Here is a 22,885-nt window from a genome sequence, read left to right on the forward strand (position 1 = left end):
CTGGAATGCAGTGAGTGCAACTAAGGAATGGAATTTAGAATTTTGCTTATGAGGCTAATGGTCACCATATTAGCCAGTACAGGTCCAGTGAATACTGCAGCAGTTAGGAGCGATAGGCTAGATGAGCAAACAGTAACATGAATTGATTATGAAAACTGTGTTCAGTGGAATAAATCAGTTGCTGTAGAGTTGATTCCAACTCATGGTGACCCCATGTGTGTTAGAGTAGAACTGTGCTCCGTAGGGTTTTCAATGGCTGATTTTTTGGAAGTAGATCTCCAGGCCTTTCTTCGAAGGGTGGACTCGAACCTCCAACCTTTTGGTTAACCGTCTGCAGCACCCAGGGACTCCTCAGATCGCCTACTTGTTATCACAACCTGACTCCTCACCTATCCTCGCCTTCCTTCATGCCATTTCCACTGAATCAGAGACACCATTGGTTATATTCGCAATATAATTTTGCATAATACTAAGAAAAAAAGTCGCCAATTAAATTATGACACAATCTAAGACACTATCAGTTAGTTGTCAGATGCCTCCTGATTTCAGAGGTGTTAAAAATACGAAAAGAAAGTGTGTCTTAGCATCAATAAAATACAGTATTCAATGACCACAGCTGGAACTATGGGTTGGAAATCATGTTAAAATAATCTTTAAACTACTTTTGCTTAGCTTTATAGAAGGATGAATGAATAAATCTGTCTTGGAAGAAGTACAGCCAGAAAGCTTCTTAGAAGCAAGGATGGCGTGACTTCAACTCACATCGTTTGGACATGTCATCAGGAGGGATCAGTCGCTGGAGAAGGATATCATGCTTGGTAGAGGGTCAGTGAAAAAGAGGAAGAATCTCAACAAGATGGTTTGACACTGGCTGCAACAATAGGCTTAAGCATAGCAATGATTGTGAGGATGGCGCTGGACCAGGCAGTGTTTCGTTCTATGGTACATGGGGTCGCTGTGAGTTGGAATTGATTCCACGGCACCTAACAACAACAACATAGAAGGATGAGGACTCCTTGGGTGGTGCAAATAGTTAACATGCTTGGCTGCTAACTGAAAGGTTGGAGGTTCAAGTCCACCCTGAGACACTTCCAAAGAAAGGCCTCGAGATCTACTTTTGAAAACCCAGATGTTACAAACCCTGTGGAGTGCAGTTCTACTATGACATACATGGGGTGACCATGAATTGGAGTTTACTGGAGGACTACTGATTTGGGTTTTGGCTTTATAGAAGGGTGGAGGGTGAGAATTATAGCATGGGCTGTATCTTCATCTCATTGGGAGTCCAAAGCTACCCAAGTACATCCTTTAGCCTCCTTCTCCATGGGTTTTATATGGCTGCCATATATGAGAGCCAAGGTGTGTGTGTATGTGTGACCTTAGCACAGAAGGGACAGGTCCATTTCCTGGCAATCTTTCATATAATCTCATCTTTAATAGTGTCTGTGTTTTAACAAGAGGCCCCGGGCGGTGCAAATGGTTAATGTGCTTGGCTGCTAACTGAAAGGCTGGAGGTTCAAGTCCACCCAGAGGCATTTTGGAAGAAGGGCCTGGTGATCTGCTTTTAAAGGATCACAGCCTTGAAAGCTCTATGGAGCAATTCTGCTCTGACACGCATGGCGTCGCCATGAATCAGTCGCCGGCTCTCAGAATTCCCGGAGATTTGCCAACAGGCTCTTGAGAACTGGTACAAACCAGCTCTGGTACACAGTGGGCCTGGCCCCAGCCCAGGCTCATCGACTTTTTACTCATAGGAACGCTATACTTTTAAAATAAGTTTATTGTTTCTTTTTTAAATATTTTTTTATCGTGTTTTAGGTGAAAGTTTACAGATCAAGTTAATTTCTCATTCAAAAATTTATATACATATTGTTTTGTGACATTAGTTGCAATCCCCACAATGTGACAGCACACTCCCCCTTTCCACCCCAGGTTCCTGTGGCCATTTGACCAGTTCCCGTCCCTTCCTGCCTTCTCATCCTGCCTCTGGACAGGAGCTGCCCATTCGGTCTCATATATCTGATTGAACTACGAAGACACTTCTCATGTGTATTAATTTTTGTTTTATAGTCCTGTCTAATCTTTGTCTGAAGAGTGGATTTTGGGAACGGTTTCAGTTCTGGGTTAACAGTGTGGCCGGGGCCATAGTTTTAGGGGTTCCTCCCGTTTCTGTCAGACCATTCAGTCTGGTCTTTTTGTGTGAATTTGAGTTTGGCTCCACACTTTTCTCCCGCTCTATCCAGGACTCTCTGTTGTGTTCCCTGTCTGGGTAGTCATAGGTGGTGGCCAGGCACCATCTAGTTCTTCTGGTCTCAGGCTGGTGGAGTCTCTGGTTTATGTGGAAGTTTCTTTCTTGTCTATCTCCCCCTGCTAGAATGTAAGCTCTGTGAGGGCAGGGCTTTTGTCTGCTTTGTCCACAGCTATATCCCCCACACCTAGAACAATGCCTGGTGCATACAAAACCCCTTGCCTGGAATTGACTCTGACTTAAGGTGACCCCATGTGCGTCAGAGTATAACTGTGCTCCATAGGGTTTTCAAAGGCTGATTTTTTAGAAATAGGCCACCAGGCCTTTCTTCTGAGGTGCCTCTGGGTGGATTCAAACCTCCAGCCATTCGGTTAGCAGCAGAGCACATTAACTATTTGGATCACCTGGGGACTTGCCCTGTGGCACAGTGGTTAAGAGCCGGGCTGCTAACCAAAAGGAAGGTGGTTTGAATTCACCAGGCACTCCTTGGAAATCCTATGGGGCTGTTCTACTCTGTCCTATAGAGTCACTATGAGTCGGAATCAACTGGATGGCAATGGGTTTGTTTTTCTTCGGAGGGCTCCTAGGTACCCAACAGATAGAACAGTGCCTGGTGTGGAGTAGATACCCTATGAATAGCCACTGATGAACGAGAATAAGAAAGAGAATGAGAATCATAACATAATGGCTTCATACAAATTTGAAACAGCACAATGCGACATGTTTTCCAAGGGATACAGGATATTTGAGGGCATTCCAGTTGGTGCCTGTGGGGAGGGAGGGGGATGGAGCCAGGGAGGAAGGGTGGAAATAAAGAAGATGAGAGCAGGGCTTTGTCAGGAGTTGAACACAAAAGTGTGCTTAACTCTCCTCACCTGAGGTCTGATGACTCAAATGTGTGCTTAACTCAACTCTGTTCACCTGAAATCAGGTTGTGGGGTGGGGAACCCTCTCTATTTGCATAATGTTTTCCAGGAAACTAGGCAGGTTCTTTTGTGTGTGTGTGTGTGTGTATGTGTGCGCTTTAGGCGAAAGTTTACAGCTCAAGTTAATTTCTCATTTAAACATTTAGATGCATATTGTGACATTTAAACATATAGACACATATTGTGACAGCACACTCCCCCTTTCCACTCTGGGTTCCCTGTGTTTATTCAACCAGTTCTTGTCCCTTCCTGCCTTCTCATCCTGCCTCCGGACAGGAGCTGCCCATTTGGTCTCGTAGATCTGATTGAACTAAGAAGCACACTCCTCACATGTATTATCTTTTGTTTTATAGTCCTGTCTAACCTTTGTCTGAAGAGAGGGTTACGGGAATGGTTTCAGTTTTGGGTTAACAGTGGCTCTGAGTTCTGTTCTACATTTTTCTCCTGCTCTGTCTGGCACTCTGTTGTGTTGAAACAAGGCAGGTTCTTGCCCTCCTTACTCTGGATCTCAGAAGCCCCTGCTCAAAGGACCCAGAGAGGAGGCTGGGAGCAGGGGCAGCCCTGCAGGAAGTCACAGCAAGGCTGGGGCATTTCCTTCTTAGCCACCAGATTCAACGATGGTGGAGGAAGCAGAACTCCAGGGTATAGGACACACAGGGTCAGCCACTTGTTGGAATGTATGCAGCTCCTGACTGGGCATGATGGGGCTGTTGTGCATGTGTTTGGTGTTTGATGAAAGAATGAAATGAATGAAGGAATGAAATTTGGGATTATTCAATTTATTATTATTACGATCTGCTTTGTAAAGGCATTGAGAGTTTTGAAAAGTGTCTGCTTTGGAATATGATGCCATTCAAGAGCCTTTACATCCCTGCCCTCTGTGCCTAAGGGGTCTTGAATAATGGCGTCATATGGGGTTAGGGGGAATGGGTGGAGAGAGAAAACCTGAAGAAACTTCTTTGAGAAATGAGAGTTCTGACCCAGACGTAAGGACCAGGAGGGTAGCGTCTGGACTTCTGGGTCTGAGGAAGGAGGGGACTGGGGCCAGGACTCCTGGGTCTGGGGGAGGAGGGTGCTGGGGGCCTGGATTCCTGGGTCTGAAGGAGGAGGGACTGGGGCCTGGACTCCTGGGTTTGAGGGAGAGAGGGGACTGGGGCCTGGACCCCAGGCCTGAGAGAGGAGGGGGCTAGGGCCCTGGACTCCTGGGTCTGAGCGAGCAGGGGGCTGGAGGCAGGACTCCTGAGTCTGAGGGAGGAGGGGTTCAGGGAAAACACAAGAGGAAGCTGGTGGCCACAGGCAAGGCCACACCAATGATCACTAGTCCCGCATCGTTTCCTGGATCCAGTTTTGGTATTGGCACAGGTTGGTGTAGACCCCTGGGTAACCACGCAGGGCACAGCTCTCCATCCCCCAGGATACGAGGCCCTGGAGCTGTCCTCCACACACCAGGGGTCCCCCAGAGTCACCCTGAGAAGGAGGGACAGACATAAAGACACCATTGACAGATGGCTAGAGCCATGGGTGTGAGAAGCCGATGATAGGAGGCAGAGATGGGGGAGAGGGCTGAGATGCTGGGCAGGGCCTCCAGGAGGCCATCCTGCCCAGCTCAGTAATCTCAGCCTGGCGGTGGGAGGGTCAGTCTGTCCCTCTCCACTGGTTCCTGCTCCCTCTCTGTGTCTCTCCATCTCTGTGCCTGTCTCTGTCTTTGGGTCTCCCTGGTCCCCTCTTCTTATAGCTCTATCTCTGAGAAACTGTCCCTCTTTATATCTCCCTGTCTCTGCCTCTCTCAGGGCTGGATTAAGATTTTTAGAAGACCCAAGCCCAGTTTTCCATATACCTACCTACCCTACCCATTGCCATTGGGTCAATTCTGACCCATAGCCACCCTATAGGATAGAGGAGAACTGCCCCATAGGGTTTCCAAGACTGTAAATCTTCATGGAAGCAGACTGCCACATTTTTCTCCCCAAGAATGGCTGGTGGGTTTGAACTGCTGAGCTTTAAGTTAACAGCTGAGAGCTTTAACCACTATACTACCAGGGCTCCTTGTAGTTTTCCATATACCCACATGCAATAATGACGATGATGACAGCAGTCATTAGAGCTATGTGAAGGCTCTGCCTTATACTCCTTTGATGGATCATCTCATCTAATTCCACCAGCTACCCTAAGAGACTCTATCCCCACTTGACAGATGAGAAAACTGAGGCCTAAAGGCATTAGGCCCATTACCCAATCTTGTACAGCTAGGAAGCAGCTTAGACTGGCTATTACAATTGCTCTCAGCAGTCCTTGGGTTTTCCCTCCCTCTCTGGACCTCTGCTGACTTTCATGTTCCTGAGACACTTTGGTGTCTACATCCCACCTCCAAACAACACCCCCTTCTCCAGCTTCCACCCTGAGCCTCACCTGACATGCGTCCTTGCCTCCCTGGGGGGCCCCTGCACAAACCATGCCAGGAGTGATTGCCCCGGAATAGGCTTGCCGGCACTCCTGATCAGAGAAGATGCTGATGTTCACACACTGCAGAGAGCCGGGGTACCTGGCTGGGGAGGTGCTGAGGGGTTATCACCAGGTCTGTCTTCTGATAGGACCCAGGAGTCTGGGCCCCTAGTCCCCTCCTCCCTCAGACCCAGGAGCCCAGGCCCCCAGCCCCTCCTTCTCCAGGCCCAGAAGCCCAGGCTCCCAGTGCCTCCTCCTTCAGACCCAGGAGTCCAGACCCTCAGCCCTTCCTCCTCCAGGCTGAGGAGTCTGGGTCCCCAGCCCCCTCTTCCCTCAAACCCAGGAGCCCAGGCCCCAGCCCTCTCCTTCCCAGGATGCAGGAATCTGGGTCCTCACCAATGGGGCTGGATGTGGTGCCCCAGCCTGACACAAGGCAGGTGGTCCCAGGGCTGGCACAGGACTGGGCCACTGTGATGGGCGCCACTGCCCTCCCCAGGCGGGCAGGTCGCTGCAGCCGTAGCATCATCAGGTCATTGTTGTGGGTCTGGGAGTTGTATTGAGGGTGTGGCACTTGGCGAACCACACGCAACACCTGTTGTGTGGCTTCCCATCTGTTCAGGTTGTTCTTGCCCAGGGCTACCCGAAGGATCCTGGCCCAGGACCCCAAGAGTAGTCCTGCTCGTGGGATGACCCGGAGAACCCTCCCCACCCTCCAGCACCATCCCCATCCCCATCCCTGTGGATGAGTTTTCTCCAAGTCTAACCTGCTTTCCTCTGACTGTAAGGAACCCTGGTGGTGCGATGGTTAAGTGCTCGGCTGCTAACCGAAAAGTTGTCAGTTCAAACCCGCCCAGCAGCTCCCCAGGAGAAAGGCCTGACAATCTCCTTCCATAAAGATCACAGCCAAGGAAACCTTATGGGGCAGTTCTACTCTGACCCATATGGGGTTGCTCTGAGTTGGAATCAGCTCGATGGCACCCAACAACAACAACATCTCTTTGACTGCAGGCTGAGCATTTCTTGGTCTCCTGTGCCCTTTCCCATAGTCTGGACATTCTCTCTTGGCTCAACCCTACCTTCCTTTCCTGCCCCCCCCCTTGAGTTGTGCTCTGGCTCCTGGCTTGGGTCTAAAACAATGGCTGTGAGTTCTTGGTTCAGCTCCAGAGTCTGTGTTGGGTTATATGCTTTGACTTATAGGTGAGACTCCGGACTACGACTCTAGACTCTAATCAGAATTGATATTCTGGAGTGGGCTCCAGGGCAGCATCATCTCTATTATGGCCTGGGCTCTGGGTTCTAGACATTCTGAGCTTTTGATTGTAGGCTAGGATCAGGGTTCTAGAATGAGTCTGAATTATGGCATAAATTCTAGATACTGGTGTGAGTTTTCAGTTTTAGAGTGGGATGAGTGTTCTATTTTGAGCTCTGTGTTATGGCTTGATTCTGGGTTTGAGACATTGGTTTGAGCTTTAAGTTTTAAGGTAGGCCACAGATTCTATATTGAGCAATGGATTATTATGACCTGGACCCTAGATTCTAGATACTGATATGAATTCCAGTTTCTAGATTGAGCTCTGGGTTCTAGCTTCAGCTCTGGTTTATGACCTGACAATCGTTTGAGCTCTGTGCTCCAGGTGGGCTCAGGGTTCGAAACATCAGTCTGAGCTCTTGATTTTAAGCGGGGCTCTGTTTCAGATTGAATTACAGGTTCGAGTCTCAATTCTTCACTCTAGACTCTGATCTGAGCTCTTGACTTCAGGTTGGGCTCTAGGTTCTAGGCAGATCTCCAGGTTATGGCTTGGATTCAAGTTTTGTTCCAGATGCTGGTTTGTACTCTGGGCTTTGTTTTCTAGACATTGGGATGAAACCTGGGCTCTGGCTTCTACACTGAACTTCAGGTTAAGGCATTAGATCTGGGTTTATAGTCACTGGGTAAGTTCTGGGCTTTAGTCTGGTCTTTGACTCCTAGGCTGGGGTCTGGGTTCTAGGTTTAGGCATAGAATCCAGGGTGGGCCATGGGTTTTATATGTGGCTTCAGATCATTGTCTGCATCCTGAGTTTTAGAACTGGGTTCTAGATTGTTCAAAGAAGGACTGTAGATTTGACTCTGAATTTAATCTTGGTTGTGGAATGAGCTGAAGGTTCTATTCTCTAGTCTAAGCTCTGAGTTGTGTGTTCCAGTTGGATTCCCCCAACACATTCTAGGAGCTCCCTGTCCCTTCTGAATTTATGGCTGGATTGCAGGTTCTGAACTGGGCTCTGGGTTCTAGGCGGTGTTCTGAGAAGGGTTCTAAGTTTCTGATTGTAGCCTGTGCCCTGAATTCAACTACCAATCTGTAATGGGCCCCAAATCTTAGTCTTTATGTAGTACTTGGGGTCTGGATGGATCTCCAGGTTATGTGTTAGGTTCTAGGTTCTGTGAGAGACTCTAGGCTGGCCTATGGGTTCTAAGCTGTCTATCTGCTTTCAGAATCTAAACCAAGTTCAAGATTTGTGGCTGGATTCCATGTTCTGAGCTGTGTTCTTGGTACTAGACTCTTATCTAGACCCTGAACAATGACCTAGGTTCTACACTGGGTTCTAAACAGGACTCCAGATTTTCAGCTGAGCTCTAGGGTTCTAGACTCTGGAATGCACTTGGGTCAAGCAGAGGGGAGGGGTCACTCACGGTCGGGCACAGTGAGCAGCAGTGATGGCCCACTGGTCTGACAGCAGGACCCCTCCACAGAGGAAGCGACGCTCGGGGCCTGCCAGTAGGGCCGCCTGCCATGGTTGGGAGTTCCGGGTGCATGCATAGCCACCAATTATCTTGTTCTCATCCTCTTGGCTCTGTACCATGGCTAGAAATATGCAGAAGTGGGGTGGAGTGGGTAAAGCAGATGAACAAATGCTGTACTTCCCAACCCTCTAGGAATTCATTACTCATAAATCCCCTTCATTTTGACTTAGCCCCCAAACCATCCACCTTTATCTGTCCGACCCAATGGGAGATATGCCCAACATTACACCATTATTGCCCTATACAATCAAGGAATCTCCAGACCTCCTTTACCACCACCACCACCATAATTACCACCATACCGCCAAAAACCAAACCCGCTGCTGTTGAGTCGATTCTGACTCATAGCGACCCTATAGGACAGAACAGAACTGCCCCCATAGAGTTTCCAAGGAGTGCCTGGTGGATTTGAACTGTTGACCTTTTGGTGAGCAGCCATAGCACTTCACCACTAAGCCACCAGAGTTTCCAATCACCACCACAACATCTATTATTTTTTTCCCACAGTCCCCCCATCCAGGTCCTTGCTACAACTACTACCCTTGACTCTAGTCTCCCATACTTACTATGACCAGTTTTATCAGTATGCCATGTTTTCCTTCATTAGTCCTTCCCCAACATACCCAAGGAGTTTTTTGTCCCTCCCATAACGTTTCCAAATCAATGTAAACCCCCCAAATCCATTATCTCACCACTCACCCATTCCAACCATCGTATCACATCCTCTCCCATACTCCCCTCCCCTCCTGGCCCCCTCCACCATCACTTCTGACAACATTCCATCTTTCCATATTAGTTCTTCTGTAGCACAGTCAAGAAGTGCCCTGTGGTCCTCCTTTCCAATATGACCCACTCAGGACCCCATAGTTTTCCACAATTCCTCATTTATTTCTCCTTGACAGTTGTCTCCTGTGGACCGCCCAATGCTGATATCTTTACAACTCAGGACTTTGTCCCCACCACCTTCATCAGCCATGATCCCCAACCTACTTGTTCTCACCAGTCTACTTATAAACATCCTGGTTCCCCAGGGACACCCCCCACCCCACCCCCTGCTCATTGCTCTCTTACCTATAGCTAAGATTTGAAGTGCAGTCAGCAGGAAGAACATTCTGGAGTGGGGGTGGGGGACAGGTTCTGGAAAATGCAGAGAGAAGGTAATAGAGGAAGAGGTTGCAAGAGAATCAGGCTGAAAGACAGAGACAGCCAGAGCTGTCCACAAGACCCTCAGACAGTCAGGGAGAGGTAGAGGACAGAGACCAGGAGGGTGGGGCCCAGGGGGCTCCTCAGTGGTTAAAAGGAAGATGTTGAGCAAGGGTCAGGTCCCACCTGCCTTGATGTGTGGAAGAAATGGAAGTGGTGTCTCTCTTCCCTAGCTACACAGAGTCCTTTTATCCCTGGTCTGGGCAGCTAGCCCTGCCCCATCCCCCCTACCCCACCCTTCTCCTGACTTGGTTTTTTTTTTTTTATTGCCAAATTCCCATTCTAAGGCTCATTGGTCCCATCCTCTCCCTCCCTTCTCTAACCAGAAAAGCAGCCACAATTGTTAATGAAAACATGCCTGGTGAAGGTGTTATCATCTGAGAGGAATCCAGGGAGGGGCACTGCAGGGCAGAGTAGACAGGGGAGGGCTCCCAGTCAGTAGTGGTGGATTCCTGACACTGTGGAGACTCAGACTCAGAGGAAGGTGCTGGAAGGGACTGAGGGAGGGAGACACAGGGAGAGGTGGGGTGGGGGAGGAAAATGAAAGAGAACTGAAATATGAAGGTGGAGAGACAGAGAAAGTAAAGGAAGTACAGGCACAGAGAGAGAGGTATAAAAGGTAGAGAGAGACGAGTGGACAGACATAGAAAGATACTGGGCTGGCTGAGATGTGGACTTAATGTTCTAGACTGAACTAGAGAAAGAGAAGAAAGATGGATACAAATGGGGAAACAGGAGGCAGAGTGGGGAGAAACAGAAAAGAGGAAGAAGAAAGCATGGTGAGATGAGGGTGGTGAGGTGGAGGGAGAGAAAAATAGAGGGAAGGAGGTGAAGATAGGAAAGAAACAGACACAGAGAAAGGGAAAAAGGTGGACAGAGATAAAAGAAGTAGAGATACCCCCCACACACACCCATACAGAATATCAGCAATGATGATGGAAGGAGGTGATAGAAAGAAGTGATGATACGAAGGAAGAGACGGAGGAGGAAGATACAGATGCTGAACAAGGAGACAGAGAGAGGGAGAGATGGATAAAGAGGAGGTGATGGGGATACAGACAGAGGAGACCTAGGCTGAGAGAAAGGAGACAAGGAGGCAGAGATGGAAGAGGCAGGGGTTCGGGATGAGAAAGAGCAGGAGACAGAGGCAGGAGGCCCCTGGCACCGGGCAGCCCTGTCTTCTAGGCTTTCTCATTCTGTGGTCCTCAGAGTCCTGAGAGGTGGCGGAGCAGGGGTCTGGCAGGGAGGAAAACAGTCAGTGCCAGAACTATGTTCCTTAACTCGGGCTCTGCAAAGGGGATGGGGAGAGTTGGGCAAGATGGATAAGAGATGGAGACCTAGAAAGAGAGAGAGAGAGGGGACTAAAAACTCGGGGGGCGGGGGTGGACAGTGACCCAGAAAGGGGGGGTGGAGACCCAGAGACAGGGGGACAGAGACCCAGAGTCAGAGGGACAGAGACTCAGCAGGAGGGAGGACAGAGGCCCAGGGAGAGGGGTACAGAGACCCAGAGAGGGGGACAGATACCCAGAAAAGGGGACAGAGACCCAGAAAGAGGACCAGACAGAGACTCAGAGAGGGAGACAGAGACCTAGAAAGAGGGGGACAGAGACATAGATGGAACAGGAGAGATAGAGTGGATGAGTTGGGGAAGGATGCCAGATAACAGAAGGTGGGGCCCTGGGGCTAGAGGTCCCATCTTAACTTGAGGGGAGGGCCTGCCATTCTCAGCCCCTCCCCCAGCCTCTTAAATTCCCTAATGACTGTCATTTGTCTCTGGGTCTTGGCAGCCCCAGACCACGCAGTGACTCAGGAGGCCTGTCTCCCGCACTCTCCCTGGCTCACCCCTGGACTGACTCCCAAACCACTTTCCTCCCAGCTGTACCTGCCCTGGCCCTTCCCTGCCTGGACACCTGCCTTGGCCTTCTGTCTGAGCTGGTTCTTAGCCCAGGTCTGTGTTTACATTGAGGGCTCACTGTCTGAGCTCCGGCGTCTGAATCTACACACTTACCCCTCCCCATGTGCATATTTGTTTACTGGGAACTGGTGCCTTTAATGGGTCCCACTACTTAAGGTTTCTGCCTTGGTCTAGGCACTGATAAACCAGGAAAGCAAAATGCACAAACTGAGGACCTCTATGAACACAAAACACCCTCTTTTAAAAAATAATCCTCTGGTAGTTTTTTTTTTTTTTTAGCCTAGAGATAAAGGGTCCCTGGGTGGTGTAAATGGTTAAGTGCTCGGCTGCTAACTGAAGGGTTGGCTGTTCAAATCCACTTAAAGGCACCTGGAAAAAAAGGCCTAGTGATCTACTTCCAAAAAATCAGCCACCGAAAACTCTGTGGAGCGCAGTTCTACTATGACACATGAGGTTGCCATGAGTCGGAGTCGACTAGATGGCAACTGGTTTGTTTGTTTTTAGCAAAAGGATGGGGTAGCACAGGGGAGTTTGTCTGTGATGACAAACAGCTCTGTATCTTGATTGTGGTGGTGGTGACACAAATCTATACGTGTGATAAAATTGCATAGAAACGTGTGTGCCTGCATACACACATCCACACACACAAATAAATATATGTAAAAATGGTGAACATAAATAAGAAAATTAGAGGACAGCTGGATACTAAGGGTTCCAAAAAGAGAAAATAAAAGAGAGATTATAAGAAAAAAAAATCAAGAACACTTAGATTGGAAGGATGTGACTTTCTGGGTTAAAAGTATCCGTGGAATGACCAAGATAATAAATAAAAACAGACCAAGGCATGTAATTGTGAAATTTTAAAGAAGGAGGGAGAGAAGATGAAAAAGATAACGAAGTTGAAGAAGAGGAGGAGGAAGAGGAAGAAGTAGAAGGAAGAGGAGGAGGAGGAGAAGGAGATGATGAAGAAGATGAAGACCAAGACAAAATCCTAAAAGCTTTCAGAGTTTTTAAAAGGTCACGTACAAAGACTTGGGAATCATAATAGTATGAGACTTCTCAGCAGCCAAGTTGGAAGCCAGAAGACAATGGAAAAAATGCCTTCAAAATGCTGAGGGAGAGAGATTTATAACCTAAGAACTACCAAAAAAAAAAAAAGAGCACAGAATAAGATCTGTAGCCTGGTTAGCAGTATTGCACCCAGGTCAATGTCCCGTTTCTGACATTGTTGTTAGGTGCCATTAAATTGATTTTCAACTCATAGTGACCTCATGTGACAGAGTAGAACTACCCCATAGGGTTTTCTAGGCTGCAATCTTTAGGGAAGTAGATCGCCAAGTCTTTCTTCCATGGAGCTACTGGGTGGATTTGAACCACCAACCTTTCAGTTAGCAGCCGAGCTCTTAACCATCGCTCCATCAGGGCTCCTTGGATTACAGTTATATGAAATGTCCCCATTTAGTGAAGATTATCTGGGACTGTCCGTACTATTTGTGCAACTCCCTGTGAGTCTAGAGTTATTTCAACACAAAAAGTTAAAAGCCAGACAAAACAGAAAATAATTTCCTGGTAAACACAAGGTTTTCTTCTTCCTAAATAGAACACCCTGCTCAAGGAGAAGGCTTTGGTGAACCCAACGGAGCCCGATAAAAACACTGGGATGCAACAATGAATAAGGCTCAGTTAACTGCCTTACAGTCCCTGGGTGGTGCAAATGATTAACATGCTCCACTGCTAACAGAAAGGTTGGAGGTTCGAGTCTACCCAGGGGCACTTGGGAAGAAAGCCCTGATAATCTACTTTTAAAAAATCAGTGCTTGAAAACTCTATGGAATATACTTCTGCTCTGACATACACTGGGCTGCCATGAGTCAGAGTCTACTCAGTAGCAACTAGATTTTTTTTTTTAACTACGGTCCCCATCACTGCCTTTAACATCTCACACTATCATTGCAGGGTTTCTTCTTTCCCTTCCCATCAGACTCCAAACTTCTCCGGCATCTTGCCGTCACTCTGCCCATTTCATGTTCTGGGTGCACAATAAATATTGGTTGAATGAATCAATGAATGAATTGATGAGTTAATGAACGTATGGCCAGAGTCCCTGACCTGAAGGGACTCACAGCCTTGTGGGACAGCCAACAGGGCAACAGAGAACTCAATCTGGTGTGATGTGTGCACTGATAGGGGACATAGAGGTGCCTGATGGAGCCCCAAGAGTGGAGAAAGGGTTCCCAGAGGGCGGGCTGTCTAAGCTGAGGCCTTCAGATGAGAAGGAGTTCAACAGGGGAATGGTGTGTGGTGGGGGTGGAAGGAAGGTGAGTGCTCCAAGGTAGCAGCCTGTGAGCAAGAGGATGGCGACAGGGTTCAGAGAGCTAGTAAGGAGAAGTGGCCAAGCCAAGCAGGGACCTAATGACGCAGGGGCTTGAATTTTGCCCTGAGGGTGATGGAGGAGGTTCCGAGTAGGGAAGAGAGGAGCCCTTCAGGGTACTCATTGGGAATTCAGGTCTGTAGTCTAGGAGAGGGGAACATTGGTGCTTCAGTGGTAGAATGCCTGCCTTCCATGTGGAAGACCCAGGTTTGATTCCTGGCCAATGCACCTCATGTACAGCCACTACCCACCTGTCAGTGGAGGCTTGTATGTTGCTATGATGCTGAACAGGTTTCAGCAGAGCTTGCAGACTAAGACAGACTAGGAAGAAAGGTCTGGCAATCTACTCAATAATTAGCCAACGAAAACCCTATGGATCGTGATAGTTCAATCCTGTTGCGCACGGAGTCACCATGAGTCAAGGGTCAACTCAATAGTAGCTAACAACAACATCTTAGAGAGCTGTCTTGTTAGAGACAAGGATCAGGCAGCATCAGTGGAAATGCCACCAGAAACCAGGGAGTATTGAGTTCACTCAAGGAGAATGTATAGAGTCAGAAGACAAGGGGTATCTGCCCAGGACCCCAAGAAAGGCCCGTAGATTAGAGGATGGGAAGAAGCTACCAAGAGAGAAAGATTGAAGAGATAGGGAAGCCAAAAGCATATTTTAATGAGGGAGTGGCATCAGGGTAAGGAGCCCTGGAGGTGCAGTTGTTAAGCACTAAGCTGTTAACTGAACCCACCTGCTGCTCCGCGGGAGAAAGATGTGGCAGTCTGATTCCATAAAAATTAAAGCTATGGGGCAGTTCTATTCTGTCCCATAGGGTTGCTATGAGTTGGAATTGGCTTGATGGCAACAGGTTACAGTGTCAGGGTCAAACGTCCCTAGGAGCCTGCCGAATCCACTGGAGTAAGGACAGTGACTGGTGGCCTTGGAGAAAATCCTTGTGTGGGGGGGGGGGCGGTGGTGGGTGGAGGGGGACAGGATGGAAGCCTGGGCAGTGAGTGGAGGGGTGAAGACATGTCTTAAATGCGAGGGGGAGAAGAAAGGGTGTTTGGCCAATGAAGGCTGCTTATGAGAAAGATAAAACTGGATAGTATAGAACAAAATGAGCAGCTCGCATTTATTGGGGGCTTAAAAAAATTTTTTTTTTTTTTTTAGTCCAGCCAGGTTCTGTGTTTAATTCTTTATGTGGATCCACTGCTTCCCTCCTTCCCTCCCCCTTTCCTTTCTTTCTTCACCCTCCTTCCTTTTTCTTCTTCTCTCTCCTTTCTTTTCTTCCCTCCCTCCCTCTTTCCCTTCCTTCCCTTTCTTTTCTTTTTCCTGCCTTCCCCCTCCCTCTCTTCCTTCATTCCTTCTTCCCTTATTTGCTTTCTTCCTCTCTCCCTAATCCCCCCCCCCCGCCTTCTACTCAAATATTTATTGGGCACCTACCATGGATCAGTCACAGTTCTAAGCAATGGTGATACGACAATGAATAAAATAGACAAAAACCCCTTTCTTACTGATATTTACATTCTAGTATGGGAAGCAATCAAGAAATAAAGCAAATAAATGCAGTATATAATAGTTATGAGCGCTGTGACAGAAAATAAAGCAAGGAGGGGATAGGGTCAGGGAAGTCTGATCGAGGTGACCTTTGAGCAAAGACCTAAAGGAATTCAGGCAGTGAGCCATGGAAATATCTAGAGAAAGACTGTTCCAGAAAGACAGAACAGTAAGTGCAAAGGCCCTGAGGTGAGAGGGGGGCCTGTTGTGTCTGAAGACCAGTGAGGAGGCCAAGGTGACTGAAACACAGTGAGGGGGAGAGTAGAAAGTGATGGGGCAGGGAGGTCATGGAAAGACCAGACTCCAAAACACTGTCTTGTCCCCATTTTACAGACTAGGACAACTGAGGCTGAGAGTGTGCGTAAAGTCACACAGCTAGTAAGTGCAGGAGGCAGGATACAAACTCTAGGACCGTCTGAATCTACCACCCATGCTCTTAAGTCCTCTCTCTGTTGTGTCCCAAGACAGCTGCCATTTTTATTTGAGCACTGACTTGTGCATCTAACACAACTTTAAAGCCCTTCACATGAATGAATGAATTCACTGCATCCTTCCAACAGTTCCATGAGAAAGGCAGCCTTATAATCCCCATTTTACAGATAAGGAAGCCAAGACAGAGAAGTTAAGTCACTTCTCCAAGGTTACACAACACTCAGTGGTGGCGCCATGATTTGAACCCAGGCAGCAAGCTCTTAGCAACCACAGAGATAGAAATGCTGGCAAACAAAGCAGTGGGTGGTGCAACTGTCGGAGTGGTGGGATTAGCCCCAGACAGGAGGGAAGATGCCTCCTTCACTGTCCCAGGAAGGAAGAAGGAAAGGGTGGGTCAGGTTGCAGGTGGGGTGTGGATCCAGCAGCAGGAAATTGAGGGAGGGCCTGTCAGATGGCTTCTGTTTCCTCAGGGGAGGTGGAGGCCACCTCATCTCAAGGGGCATCTGGGAGGGTGGGGTTGGAAGGCCGAGGATGGACAAGAAGGTGCCCAGGTGAAGTTGGTGACCATGGATTTAAAGACACACCATCTCTGCGGTTGAATAATATATGTATTTTTTTCTTCAGCAGCCTGGCTGTAGGCAAAGACAAGGCACCCGTGGGACTGGATGATTGTGGGAAGGATGCTGAAGCAGGTGAGTTGAAGATAGCTCAGATAAAGACAGCTGAGTGGCGCATATGGTTAAGTGCTCGACTGCTAGCCAAAAGATGGGCAGTTTGAACCCACCCAGAGACACCTTGGAAGACAGGTCTGGCAATCTTCTTCCAAATGGCCAGAGCCTTGGAAATCCTATGTAGCAGTTCTACTCTGCACACACGGGGTCACCAAGAGATGGGATTGACTCGTGGGCAACCACAGCCACCAGGATAAAGAAGTGGACAGTGTAAGTGTGACAAATGGGAAGACAGAAGGGATTTGGTGGATAGGCTTCCTGAGGAGGGTCAAGATGTCTTTGAGGTGGAAGAACAGGTATGGAGGAGCCACCCACAGTGCTGGAAGCATGGGAGGCTGTGGTCAGGGAGTGGGATGTGGGATTTTGTGGTTTCAGAGGTGGAGCTCTTCTGGATGGAGATAGGGGCCAGGGTGTGACCATGGGAACAGATGGTGGGAAGGTGGTCTCTGCTGGTGCGGAAATTGTGGCACTTTGAGACGGGAACGTGGGAGAAGGGTGTCCTTTCTTCCTAGGCCTCCTGACTCCTTGTGACAAGTGCCACTCTCTGTCTCCATTTATAATAAAAGCCAGACCTGATCTGCACAGTGCCAGGCAGGTTGCCAAGGGCTTTACATGCATTATCACGGTTAATCCTTGCAATAGCTTTATAAGGTTGGGGACTCTCATTAGCGCCACATTATAGGTGAGGAAACCAAGGCTTAGACACAAGTAACTTGCATAAGTGGCAGAGCTGGGATTTGAATCCACGTCATCGGGCTTTTAAACACCATGCCACTCCGTCTCCAGATCTGTTTCTGTGTCTGGGCAGGGAGTTCCCTGCTGGGTCTCCATCCCCTAGAATAGTCTGGCAGGAGGGTGTAGAGGATGAAGATTGTGAAATGAGCACATTCCACAAGGACCCTCTCACCTCTGTCTTTTGTTGCGCCCTGGAGTGGTGGTGGAAAAGTGCTCCACTGCTAACTAAAAGGTTGGCAGTTTGAACCCGCCAGCTGCTGCAGAAGAGAAAGATGTGGCAGTCTGCGCCCATAAAGATTAAAAAAAAAAAAGATTAGGCCCTTGGAAACCCTATAGGACTGTTCTACTCTGTCTTGTAGGGTCACTGTGAGTCAGAAGTGACTCAAAGGTAACAGGTTAGTGTTTTTGTTAGCTGCCATGGAGCCACTCAGCCCCTGACTTATGGTGACCCCATATGTTACAGGGTGGAACTGCTCCACAGAGTTTTCAATGGCTGTGATCTTTATGGAGGAGTCCCAGTGGCACAACAATTAAGCGCTCAGCTGAGAACTGTAAGGTCGGTTAGCAACTCTGAGGGAGAAAAGACCTGGCAATCTGCTCTCGTAAAGATTACAGCCTAGGAAACCCTATGAAGCTGTCCTACTCTGCCCTATGGGGTCGCTATGAGTCGGAGTTGACTTGACAGCACACAACAGTAATCTTTACCCAAGCAGTTTACCAGCCCTTTACTTCCACGGCAGCACTGGTGGGTTGGAACCGCCAACCTTCAGGTTAGCAGCTGATGGCAAACTGCTTGCACCACCCGGGCTCCAATGCATACCACGTGCCACATCTCATTTCATTCTCCCATCGAGTCTGAGATGGATGCACGGTCACCCCCATTTTACAAATGAGGAAACAGAAATGAGGTCAGTTGCCCAGTGTTGCAGGGTGAGCAGGTGGCAAGGCTGGGATTCGAACCTCAGCTCGCCTGACTCGATGCCTCGTGCGGCTGAACTCGTGTGTCTCTTTGATTACCCAAACTCTCCCTGGGTCACTTCTCAGGTGCCTCTGACTCAACACCTGTCTCTGCTTGCATGTCAGTTGCTGTCCATCACCTATGTGCCATGTAGCCTCTGTGTGCACACCTGGGCACCCCTGATGTTGAGTGAACATCTCAGTAGCTCTGTCCCACCTCTGTTCATCTCTGTTATCTCCCATTTATTCCTTTTTAAGCTCCATAGTCTGCTCCCATTGCCTCCCCCGGCCCCCGCCACCATCTTAGTAAATGCCACCATCATCCACCCAGTTGCTTGAGTCAAAAAGCTGGGAGTGGTCCTTGATTCTTTCTTTGCTCTTACCTCCTATTTTGGCAGTTCTTGTCACCTTAGCTCCCAAATAGACAGCAAATCCACCCACTTACCTCCATTCCACCCACCCTTGTCCAGGCCACCCTCATCTCTCACCTGGACAGCTGCAACGACATCCAGACTGGTCTCTCTGCTTCCACAGCCAAACCTCACTCCCCACCCCGCCAAGTCCAGCTTTCACTCAGCCACCAACGTGTTCTTAAAACGTAAACACTGTCGTGTTAAAACCTGCATAAAACCGATGTGTGACTCCCTGCTGCAATTATAATAAAATCTAAACACCTCCAAGGCACTTCATGCCTGGCTTACGTCCATCTCTCCAACCTCATCACCCCGTAGTGCACTGTGCCTCAGCCTTGCTGGACTTCTTTGAAGTCCTCTACACGGTGGGCACTTTCCCACCTCAGGGCCTCTGTCCTTTCTGTTCCCTCTGCTAGGGACACTCTTCCTGACACCCTGCCTGTGGTTGGCTCCTTTCCACCCTTCAGCCTAAATGTCACGTTCTTTGTGGGATTAGCCCAGCCAGGCACTGTGCTAAATTCTTTATGTGGGGAGCTTCCTCCCTCCTAACTACCTGAAAACAAAACCCCTTGCTGCTGAGTGACTTCTGACTCACGGCGACCCCATGTATTACAGAGTAGAACTGAGCTCCGTAGGGTTTTCTTGGCTGTAATCTTTATGGAAGCAGATCACCCGGCCTTTCTTCACCGGGACCACTGGGTGGGTTTGAACCGCCAACCTTTAGGCTAGTAGTTGAACACAAACCATTTGCACTATGCAGGGACCTCCTAACAACCTAACTACCCGTAATCACCTTTCTGGAGTGGACATTCCCTTTTAGTTTCTATCTCAGTCCCTTGTTGCTTTCCTTTCTATGCCTTTTAAAAATCTACAACTATTTTATAAGTTTGCTTCCTTCATCATTATTTTTTTTTCTCTATGGCACTGATAGCTACTTTCTCACTTTTATATGTCACCATCATACTATCAAATATATGACACACTCCCCACCCCATCTTCCCAGTTTGAGCGCCAGCTCCAAGAAGGCAGGGATTTTTGACCATTTCACTCACTTCTGTGTTCTCTAGTTCCTTGAACAGTGTGGGGCACACAGCAAGTGCTTTCAATAAATGTTCATGGAATGGAGAAATGTCTCTCTCACTAGAACCTGGACTTCAAGGCAAGGACCTTGTCTATCCTGTTCACTGTTGAGTCCCCAATACCTAGACTAGTGTCTGGTACGTGGCAGGGGCTCTATGGAAGCTGGTTGAACAAGCAAGATTATCTCAGAGCCTTATTATCTCCCAAATTTCTGCACCAATGCCTCTGTCTCTTCAAATCCAATATGCTGTTCAATTTCCCAGTCCTAGGAGAGATACATACAGGTGAAAGGAGCTTTGAATTACAGATGGGGAAGTCTGTCTTTCTGAGACTGGGCTCCTAACTCCTTCGGGGGGAATCCTTCCTACCCCGGGGGATGGGGTGCTGGAGTTTCAAACTCTTCAGCCCTGGTCCCTTCAGAGACCCACTGCCACATTCAATAAGAAGAGAAAGTCCTTTGCACTTAGGTGGAGGAGTCTCTGGGTGGCATAAATTGTTAAGTCCTGGGCTACTAACCAAAAGTTTGGTGGTTCGAACATAAGCAAAGGTGCCTTGGAAGTTAGGCCTGGTAGTGCGCTTCCGAAAGATCACAGCCATGAAAATGGACTGCAGTTCTACTCTGATACACATAGAGTTGTCATGAGTTGGGATTGACTTGATGGTAACTGGTTTGGGTTTTTGTGTGTGCGTGTGTGTGTTTATCTGGAGTCCTTTGGTGGTGCAAATGGTTAACACACTTGGCTGCTAACTGAAAGGCTGGAGGCTCAAGTCCACCCAGAGGTACCTTGGAAGAAAGACCTGGTGATCAGTGTCCAAAAGATCACAGCCATTGAAAACCCTATGGAGTGCAGTTCTATTCTGATGCACATGGGGTCTCCGTGAGTCAGAACTGACTGCATGGCAACTGGTTTGTGTTTATGTAGAGGATTGTTAACTAGGGCTTCCTGTCTCAGCCATGCCTGCTCTACATTTACTATGGCTTTCCCCCTCTGCAAAATAATCTCCCTATGTTTACCATGGCCTTCTGCCTAAATGGCAGGCACCTTTATATTTGTCAAGTCTCTCAGGACAGACTTTTCTAGTATTTCCACAGCCTTTGAGTTTATGTGGTAGCTCCTATACTAACAAAACACACCCTAGCGTTGAGTAGGATTTCCAACTCAAGGTGAATACTTCTTAATTATCCCTCATACCTTTTGCCACCATTCCAACCTCATTGCCACTGCCTTGGTTTTGACTACTGCATCTTTTTCATGGACCATCGCCCTAGCCTTCTCCTGGCCTATAAAGGATCTTTCTGACACCCAGAGCTAGCCCTGTCTACTCTAGGCCCTTCCTAGGTCCCCATCACATCCAGCAGAAAGTCCCTGCCCCTTAGCGCAGGATTCTGACCCTTCACGGAGGCCTGGCCATCCTCTCCTGCTCGTCTCTGTCCATGTGGCACTGTTGTTGTTAGTTGGCATCTAGTCAATTCCGAATCATGGTGACCCCAGGTGTGCAGAGCAGAACTGTGCTCCATAAGGTTTTCAAGGCTGTGATCCTTCAGAAGCAGATTGCCAGGCCTTTCTTCCAAGTTGCCTCTGGGAGGGTTTGAACCACAGCCTTTCAGTTAGTAGTCCAGCACTTACCTGTTTGTGCCATTCTCAAAGGCACACTGAGCCCCATGACTGCAGGCCTTTGCACCTACTGTTCTCTGTGCGTGGTGCATGCATCTGTCTCCCAGCCCTCTGTGGGGTGAACTGTTACACATCTCCTGGGTCTTGGTTTAAACACTACATCCTTCAAGGAGGATCTCATGAAGCCCTACACAGAGTTGGGCATCCCACCTCGGGGCTCCCCGTGCCCTGACTAACCCACACTGTGGCACGTCCCACACTGGGCTTTGACCTGCCTGTGTCCCTGCCTGCCTCCCCACATGAGGCGAGCCCATTGAGGGCAGCGATCGGGGCTGACTCAGCCCTGTTTCCCCAGTGCTCATGCAGGGCCTGGCCCTGGGAGGCGTCAGGAAATGTTGTTGAATGAATAAAGGGAGTATCCTATCACTCCTCTGCTCAGAAACCTCCATGGCTTCCATCTCACTCAAAATCCAAGTTGGAGCCTATGTAATGTGGCCCTTTTTATCCCCTTCCTCCACTCTCCCTCCACTCCAGCTTTTCCTTCAATGTGCCAGGCATGGTCCTGCCTCAGAAAGTTTGTGCTTGCTGTTCCTTCTGCCTGGAACACTCTTCCTGCAATCTGCAGAGCTTACTTCCCCACCTTGCCTCGGCCTTGGTTCAAACGCCATCCTTCTTGAGGCCTTCCTGAACTACCTTGTCTGTATTAGTCAGAGATCTCCAGAGAAACAGAACCAACAGGATGGATATATAAATATACCCATAAAACCATTGCTGTTGAGTTGATTCCGCCTCATAGTGACCCTATAGAACAGAGTAGAACTGTCACACAGGATTTCCTAAGCTGTAATCTTTATGGAAGCAGACTGCCGCAGAGTGGCTGATGAGTTCAAACCACTGGCCTTTTGGTTCGCAGCCGAGTGTTTAAGCACTGTGCCACCGACTCCTTATAGCAGTGGTTAAGAGCTACAGCTGCTAACCAAAAGATTGGCAGTTTGAATCCACCAGCTGCTCCTTGGAAACCCTATGGGGCAGTTCTGCTGTCCTATAGGGTCTCTACGAGTCGGAATCAACTCGAGGGCAACAGGTTTTTTTTTATATACCTATAAATATACGTAAGTGCTCAGCTGCTAACCTAAAGGTTGGTGGTTCAAACCCACTCAGTGGCCCCACAGGAGAAAGGCCTGACTATCTGCTTCTGTAGAGATTATAGCCAAGAAATCCCTATGGGGGGCAGTTCTATTCTGCAACACATGGTGTCGTCATGAGTCAGAATTGACTCGGCGACACCTAACAACAACAACACACACACACGTATAGAAGGAGATAGATTTATTTTAAGAAATTGACTCGTGATTTTAGGGGCTGGCAAGTTGAGGATTTGTAGGCCAGCCGGCAGGCTGTAAACTCCGGCAGTTTTGTGCTTGAAATCTGTAGGCCTGGTAGGCTGAAAACTTCGGCAGAGTATCTATGTCACAATCTTGAGGCAGA

General features: G+C 48.6%; 1 protein-coding gene across 1 annotated transcript; it reads right to left on the bottom strand.

Annotated features, from left to right (window-relative positions):
• Positions 1–4,112: 4,112 nt before the first annotated feature.
• On the bottom strand, positions 4,113–9,506 carry KLK14 (kallikrein related peptidase 14). Its single transcript, XM_064293451.1, has 5 exons — positions 9,467–9,506; positions 8,285–8,456; positions 6,013–6,266; positions 5,584–5,720; positions 4,113–4,641 (listed from the first exon to the last, which is right to left on the bottom strand). Exons 1-5 carry the CDS (start codon positions 9,504–9,506, stop codon positions 4,492–4,494), a joined length of 753 nt encoding a protein of 250 aa, XP_064149521.1. The 3' UTR covers positions 4,113–4,491.
• Positions 9,507–22,885: the final 13,379 nt, after the last annotated feature.

This window comes from Loxodonta africana, chromosome 11 (assembly GCF_030014295.1).
Source record: "Loxodonta africana isolate mLoxAfr1 chromosome 11, mLoxAfr1.hap2, whole genome shotgun sequence".
In the NCBI taxonomy this organism is placed as follows: Eukaryota; Metazoa; Chordata; class Mammalia; order Proboscidea; family Elephantidae; genus Loxodonta; species Loxodonta africana.

Bases quoted from the DNA above. Each gene is read 5' to 3' on its own strand.
- KLK14 (XM_064293451.1), bottom strand. From the start codon at position 9,506: ATGTTCTTCCTGCTGACTGCACTTCAAATCTTAGCTATAG. The intron at 6,267-8,284 runs GTGAGTGACCCC...GTCCTGGGCCAG, and splicing joins GCTGCTCACTGTGCCCGACC to GATCCTTCGGGTAGCCCTGG. The intron at 5,721-6,012 runs GTGAGGACCCAG...GCACCTCCCCAG, and splicing joins CACCACATCCAGCCCCATTG to CCAGGTACCCCGGCTCTCTG.